At 37.9% G+C, this 8,322-nt stretch overlaps 1 protein-coding gene across 1 annotated transcript; it reads right to left on the bottom strand.

The window, feature by feature from the left end:
- Positions 1–288: 288 nt before the first annotated feature.
- On the bottom strand, positions 289–7,688 carry slc43a3a (solute carrier family 43 member 3a). The gene is made up of 12 exons (XM_052137869.1): positions 6,620–7,688; positions 6,405–6,534; positions 5,755–5,801; positions 5,585–5,661; positions 5,378–5,470; positions 5,055–5,194; positions 2,296–2,438; positions 2,016–2,156; positions 1,816–1,923; positions 1,548–1,734; positions 1,342–1,462; positions 289–448 (listed from the first exon to the last, which is right to left on the bottom strand). The coding sequence occupies exons 1-12, from the start codon at positions 6,810–6,812 to the stop codon at positions 305–307; spliced, it is 1,524 nt and encodes a 507-aa protein (XP_051993829.1). The 5' UTR covers positions 6,813–7,688; the 3' UTR covers positions 289–304.
- Between the last annotated feature and the right edge of the window lie 634 nt (positions 7,689–8,322).

The raw sequence follows: 8,322 nt of genomic DNA on the forward strand, positions 1-8,322 counted from the left end.
TTGTTCATTCCGACTGCAGTGAAATCCAAAAATACTTGTTTGATATTTTTATTGTATTTTATTTATAAAGGCTGTAAATAATCAATACAAAGTAAATTTAATTGCTGACTATGAGTTTTTTCATCTCTAAAATACAGTGGTATAACAATAATCAATATTTACTATTCCCTATGTCATTTGAAACTTACAGAAGCATCCATAGACATACATAATCATCCAGTGAAATCCCATGAATTTATTTTGTTTCATATTTACCTGAGGGCAATTTTTAACAAAATTACTTTCATAGATGATTTAATTGAAATTAATACATTGATGTTTCCTTCATTGAGGATTCTGACATGCTCGCTGAGTTCTCTCTCTGTTTCACCAGCTCTCTACAGTGAAGGAACACATAGAGAGGATGAATGAAGGCCAGCAGAGTCAAGACAGTCAAGGCAATGTTCACCTAGAAAGAGAAATACAGAAATACAGTGCTGATAATAGAAAAACTGCGGGATGCATGTTAACAATTACAACCAATTAACATAAATGGAATTCAACACAATTTAGGCTAAAATGTGGAGGAAAACACTTCTAGAAGTTACAAACAATCTAAAGAGGGGTTATATTATTGATGTTTTTGTCATTTCATGTTTTTCCATAAGGTCCACTTCTAATGTTAATCGAGTTTTTTGCACCAAAAAACTTTGTCATAATTTGTTTTACATGAACAATTTCCCCCATCTCTCTGGACTTTGAGATTAAAAGAGACATTCATGCTGCTGTGCCATTAGGAAATGTCCCACATGGCATATTAAATAAGCAATAGTGCTTTGCAGCTCTCACGCATGGGATGCAGCTTTGTTATTGGGACAAATGTAGATTTTAACTTCACCATCCTTCAAATTAAAAATGCATTTATGTTTACTCCTAATGACATGAATTATAGTTTTGCAATTAATGTAGGAAATTATGGCCACTCACATTAAAATGAGTAATCTTATAAAAGCCGTTTTATTTTACATGGTGAGGGTCCGCAAATGAGGACTGCCATGTTAGAATCACATGACCAGCTGAATGCTATTCACTTCATCTCAGTAACCATCATGTTATTTGACACTTTCGCTCATTGATTAAAGGTATTAGTTCTTCTGGTGTTTAGAAATAATTGTATCTATCCTGCATCCTCCTTATCCTCCATTAGCCTTGTTACTTATTAGAGTTTAGTTTTCACACATTTTGGGAGTATTTCAGTAGTATACTGGAGTATAACCCAGTTGCAGGTATACTCAGCTGTGCTAACTTCTAACATGAGCTATTTTCTAGTTTAAAACGAGCTGTGTGAGATGATAGATTTACATAGAAGGGGTCTCCTCCAAGAAATTTGTTGAGGGCAAAGCAGGGATACTGCAGCAATGACAGCACAGCTGAAAGGGACATCACAAGACCATACAGCTTTCCAAAATGATGGGCTGGAAACCTATAAGGAGATTCATTGCACTTAGTTAAGTGGACAGGATGTCATTCACATCGACAATCAAGATATTTTCTCCATCTTTACTTACGCAAGGCTGAGAAATGCAGCATTCCCTCCATACAGAAAGGAACGGTTAAGGACCTGAAAGATGAATGTAAGGTACTGGAGAGGGAGGAATGGAACACTTGCACAGATGGAGAAAAGGAGGCATTGGAGACAGGTGAGGAAGAGAGACAGGACGGACGAGCGCAGGTCTGCTTCCCGTTCTGACACACCTACCAAAATAAATATCTGAATGGGAGAACTTAGGTAAACAACGTGATTTTAGAAGTCTTCACGTTTCTCAGTCAACTAACCTTGTTCTAGGGGTTTTCTTTTGTGTCTGTCCATTAGCAAGCCATTCCAGGGAGCACAGAGAACTCCACAGAGCTGGGTGAAAGCAAAGGCATTGGTGTACTTGCTCACTGAGAGAGAAATAAAAGAGATTGGGGTATTGGGTCAACTTGATCACACAGGAAATCAACATGTAAATGTATTTATAAATTAGTATGTTTACCAATGGCTGGGTCTTGGTTAGCAAGTCTGTTCAGCATTGGATTAAGAGTTCCAATAAAGAAATAATGACGCAGCTGCATGACTGACAGCCATATCAGGTGCCACAGGAAGAACCAGGACAGAACACAGCTCTTAAAACTGGCTACAGAAACAATACCAAACTTTATGTTAGTTAATCTGCACTTTCATTTCTTAATAATCCATTTTGAACCATACACAGTATCATCATACATTGTCATTTTCTGCAATGGCAGGAACTATGATAGCCAAGCAAGCAGTACCTTTCTCAGTGTTCTCTGTGAGCTGTAGTGAGTCTACATTTTCCAGTAGCTCATCATCTCCACCACTGTCTCTGACAATACTCTGTTCTCGCTTTACCTCGTATTCCTCAACGTTGTAGCTGTTTGATTTCGCACAGTTCATCCTGTATGAAGGATTGAGGAGTGTTTGAGTTATTACAGAGTACCACTTCTAAAGTGTATTTTCTTCAGACATCAAAGTTTAAACCCTGTCTGGCATGTCTTGGGCGGCAAGTTCGAATATATGTGCAAATTAGATTATATATAAATAAGCACAAATGAGATTTGAGAGATACTGTGGAGGAGATTTCCAGTGAATAATGATTATATAGACTCTGTCTGCTCCACACATATGCTACACAGTGTGTGTGTGTGTGTGTGTGTGTGTGTGTGTGTGTGTGTGTGTGTGTGTGTGTGTGTGTGTGTGCGTGTATTTATCACTTTGTGGGGACCAAATGTCCCCATAAGGATAGTAAAACCCGAAATTTTTGACCTTGTGGGGACATTTTGTCGGTCCCCATGAGGAAAACAGCTTATAAATCATACTAAATTATGTTTTTGAAAATGTAAAAATGCAGAAAGTTTTCTGTGAGGGTTAAGTTTAGGGGTAGGGTTAGGTTTAGGGATAGAATATAAAGTTTGTACAGTATAAAAACCATTATGTCTATGGAAAGTCCCCATAAAACATGGAAACACAACGTGTGTGTGTGTGTGTGTGTGTGTGTGTGTGGTTCAGGGAGCATGAGGAAATATTTTACACATGAATTGGCCACCACAGAGTCCTGACATTAACCCTATTAAAAGTCTTTGGGGTGTGCTAGAGAAGACTCAATGGAGTAATTGACTCCCCCATCATCAATACAAGATCTCAGATAAAAATGTATGTAAATATGGATGAAAAATAAAGGTTCCCCCGAAACAATGCCCCAACAAATGTGTGCTGAAGAGCTAAATATGTGTATTAGTATGTGACTCTTTTTTTTTTTTTGGGTCAGGCAGTATATACACTCACCTAAAGGATTATTAGGAACACCATACTAATACTGTGTTTGACCCCCTTTCGCCTTCAGAACTGCCTTAATTCTACGTGGCATTGATTCAACAAGGTGCTGAAAGCATTCTTTAGAAATGTTGGCCCATATTGATAGGATAGCATCTTGCAGTTGATGGAGATTTGTGGGATACACATCCAGGGCACGAAGCTCCTGTTCCACCACATCCCGAAGATGCTCTATTGGGTTGAGATCTGGTGACTGTGGGGACAATTTTAGTACAGTGAACTCATTGTCATGTTCAAGAAACCAATTTGAAATGATTCGAGCTTTGTGACATGGTGCATTATCCTGCTGGAAGTAGCCATCAGAGGATGGGTACATGGTGGCCATAAAGGGATGGACATGGTCAGAAACAATGCTCAGGTAGGCCGTGGATTTAAACGATGCCCAATTGGCACTAAGGGGCCTAAAGTGTGCCAAGAAAACATCCCCCACACCATTACACCACCACCACCATCCTGCACAGTGGTAACAAGGCATGATGGATCCATGTTCTCATTCTGTTTACACCAAATTCTGACTCTACCATCTGAATGTCTCAACAGAAATCGAGACTCATCAGACCAGGCAACATTTTTCCAGTCTTCAACTGTCCAATTTTGGTGAGCTCTTGCAAATTGTAGCCTCTTTTTCCTATTTGTAGTGGAGATGAGTGGTACCCGGTGGGGTCTTCTGCTGTTGTAGCCCATCCGCCTCAAGGTTGTGCGTGTTGTGGCTTCACAAATGCTTTGCTGCATACCTCGGTTGTAACGAGTGGTTATTTCAGGCAAAGTTGCTCTTCTATCAGCTTGAATCAGTCGGCCCATTCTCCTCTGACCTCTAGCATCAACAAGGCATTTTCGCCCACAGGACTGCCGCATACTGGATGTTTTTCCCTTTTCACACCATTCTTTGTAAACCCTAGAAATGGTTGTGCGTGGAAATCCCAGTAACTGAGCAGATTGTGAAATACTCAGACCGGCCCGTCTGGCACCAACAATCATGCCACGCTCAAAATTGCTTAAATCATCTTTCTTTCCCATTCTGACATTCAGTTTGGAGTTCAGGAGATTGTCTTGACCAGGACCACACCCCTAATGCATTGAAGCAACTGCCATGTGATTGGTTGATTAGATAATTGCATTAATGAGAAATTGATCAGGTGTTCCTAATAATCCTTTAGGTGAGTGTATATACAGTATATACATATATTTAGTCTGAATCAACTTCAATACATTATAACAAAATTACACAGTAATTAAAGTAACACAAACGAAATTAATATTAAGAGTTAGATAAGGTAGAAATACTCCTTAAGGTAGCAATTTCAGGTTACCACTTATTACAGTGTTGCATATGGTCTCGGAAAACTTGGATTATAGCACACAAGTTTTTATGGTGCCTTTTGTCCTTTTTGGAGCTCAGCAATGCAAATCCATCTACATTTTCATTGCATGGGCAAGCATTCTGCTAAATATATAATTTCTATGGACAAAAGAAAGTCATATAATGTTGGTTTGAAATGATACAAAGGTGAGAAAATGACAATTGACAATTTTAATATTTTAATATTTGGGGTGAATTATTCATTTTAAGGCTATAATAACAGTACTAAACTTGATGCACTATTTATCTGTAAAATAAAAAACATTTCCATCACAAATAATATAATTCTTTTATTTATATTGTATTCATAGTTTCACTCACCCATATTTGTAGTTCTTTGGGATGGGATAGGGAATGTGTGATTTTGGCATGAGGAAAAGTGTCCGAAGGAGATGAATGAGATTACAGGCCGAGAGGAAGAGGAATGAGAAGCGGAGAGAGACTCCTCTCTCAAAAAGCACCTTCAGAAATGATTATGTAGAGTGGTTGTGTATCATGCATTTCAATGCTAAACTGATGATAAACACCGTTTAAAAATACTGTGAAAGATTTACAATGAATACAGTGCGTTTTATTCCTGCATCAGCAAAACTATTTTTAGCTCAATTAAAGTAGTAGTAGTGTGTAACTCAGTTAAAACTTACCTTAATGATGAGAAAGATCACTGATGAAGAGTCGAAGGCACCATTATAGACAGTAATAATGGTCGATCTATGAGTGTCAAAAAGGTTCCCAACCTGTGATGTAGATAAGTAACTCATGCAATTATTTCATCAGACCCACTTATTATGTGAACTCAATATGTGATATGCTCAACACAAACAAGTGATTATAAACGCTCATGATCATACCTGCATATTTGTCATTAGGAATAAAATGCCCCCCACAGCTATGAAGGATAGAGCAGGAAAAAGCATGATAGAGAGAGCTATTTGAAGGATAAAGAGAGGAAAATTAGTCATACCGAGTAGCCCAGAACATGTGTGTGATTATTATTATTATTAACCATTGTTGTCCATACCTTCATTTGAAAATGCTACTAACAAGGATCCAGTGGTATAAAGAAATCTAAAAAATAAATGAATAAAATAGTGTACAACTAGAATCAGTATAAAAATGGTACACAATATATTTTGCACATTGATGTCATAATGGCCTGTCTGTTTGTCTGTCAACCAGTTTTAAACAAACTACATACAGCACTTAAAGTATGAATAAATTTTGAGAATGTGTGTTTGTTGCTAATTTGGAGCTCTTCACACACACACAAAAACATTCTTGTTTTTTGGGGACATGAAGACTTACAGTTTAAATTACTGTATATACAAATTATAAAACAATCCAAAAAAAAAAATCCATGTTCAATAGGCAGAATAATTGTCTATTTGGTTCAATGTCAGTATGTGACAAAAGAGCATAACATCTTATACTGTATATTTCCAATTTCTCAAGACATTATCCATGAATATTTCAGGAGCTCCCATTTCAAGGGCTGCAATGCACATCTCTGTTTTTGTAGTCTAGTCAAAACGCCCCTGGTGATTTCTACTATCTACTTGAAACACACCCAACTCAAAATCAGATAAACGTCTTGACTCAAGAGCAGAGAGACTTAGTTGCAGTTAATTTTTGTCTGACCTCTATTTAACATGCTAGGAAGCACCAACTCACACAGCCAAAAATCTTGTTACCATGGTGCCATAGTGGTCATATAAGAACCCGTTGGGCAGAGTGAGAAAGTTGTTCATAAATGAGGCTACAGTAAACACCAAGGAAAATGTCTCATCCTGTAGACTGCAATCTAAAGAGAAAAGGATTGAGAAATATAACATTAAAATAAAATTACATGAAATATATTACAATTACATCTTTGTAAATGACATCACCTGCACTAAGTTCTCCACTAGCATCTGTCCCATTGATGCACAGATCACTGAAGTAGCCATCTGTCTTCAGGACAAATACAAGGGATGCCCAGCCAAACACAACGCCAGCAAAACACAGGCACTCCAGCAGTCCTGTAGCCAGAGTCACCTTGTATCTCACCGCCATCCCAGATGCTCCCTCACATCCTAGCATCTTCTGAATCCACACCACGACACCTCTTGAACTGTCCGCTCGGATAGAACAATTTTTAGTTTCCCCCGTATCTTACTCTCTATCTTGAATGAAATGTCCTTCTCTCCAAGTAAATATCTTGTTCTCCTTATTTTGTGTTTTACCGCCTGCTCATTTATGATCAGAAAGAGACTGATGTAAGCCAGTTATATTATATGCTTGCTAGAGATAAAACAAGCCCTCAACGTGTTCAGAATGCATGCTCTTCTGGGGGGGGGGGGAGCTGTAGATCCACAGTTGAAAACATTATGAGGAAGCATGGATTATGTGCTAATTGTGTGTTCCAGTGCATAGTTGCATGTTTGTTATTACAATTTGTATATGCTACTGTCTTCTGGGTTTCTACTGTAATTTTGTTCAAAACGCAAAATATTTGACCCTCTTAACCTGTCCATTATGCTATGTGTGACTGAGATTTATACAACTGTGGGAAGAGACAGGCAAAATGTTAACATAGGCTACATTTGATAAATGCACAATCACTTTTACAGTCAGTATAAAGAAATTGGGATAAAATACATCTGTAATATAGCCTACCTGTTGTGTTGCCTATATTTGATTTAGCATTTACGATATAGCCTTTTCCAATGTCATTTTGTGTTCATGTAAATTAGGGCAAGACTGAATTCGTTCAGTGATGGCACACGCGCGCGCACTCTGTGGACAGTTGACTAATCCAGATTACGATGTCTGCGCGCTATAATCTCTCTAACAAAAACAACACAATTCCTCTTGTACTTTAGAAAACGTAAATGATGACAGATACCTTACAAGACAGACAATATCCGAGATAGCTAATGATAAATTTGCCTCAAATAGTTACATTTCAAATAAAACGCAAACCTTTTGAATTATGTAGACATATTCATTCCAGTCTCGAGACACAATTGTGCGTTGTAAATCCCATTAGCACGCCGTACAGTAACTGAACCTGTGCAGGTGTATGTGCGTTCATGAACCTAACAATCCGTCAAAGATAATCACAAGTGACAACTGCGAATTCTTTGTTTTATGTGTGCTATAAAGGGTTATTTTGAGATTGTGGGCTTTGGAACATCCCTGACTGCACTGCAGGTGGATGGAAGATTTATTCTCTGGGAACTCCTATATTAAAGGAAGCTTTGTATCATTGCATTCTGTTTGGAAATTTGAGGTTGGGAAAGGTTAGGCAAGACCAGTCGAGGTAAACTATATAATGCCCTTAGTAATTCCTGACCTACATCTGTCTTGACTGGTTGAATCTATGATTAAATCTTGTGGCCATCTGGCTCTCTCTTGTGGATTGACTTCAAGCATTTGCCTTGCTTTCCAAATACTTCTGCATTTATTAATCTGTGTACAGGGTGTCACACTGACTACAATGGATTTATGTGTGTGCATGTTAAAAAACAAAAAAAGGGGGTTGTTTTGTTTTTTATTTGGAAAATACACATCTTTGTACAGAAGCAAGACACTAAAATTGGGAAAGTTT

Source organism: Xyrauchen texanus, chromosome 11 (genome assembly GCF_025860055.1).
Source record: "Xyrauchen texanus isolate HMW12.3.18 chromosome 11, RBS_HiC_50CHRs, whole genome shotgun sequence".
NCBI lineage: Eukaryota > Metazoa > Chordata > Actinopteri > Cypriniformes > Catostomidae > Xyrauchen > Xyrauchen texanus.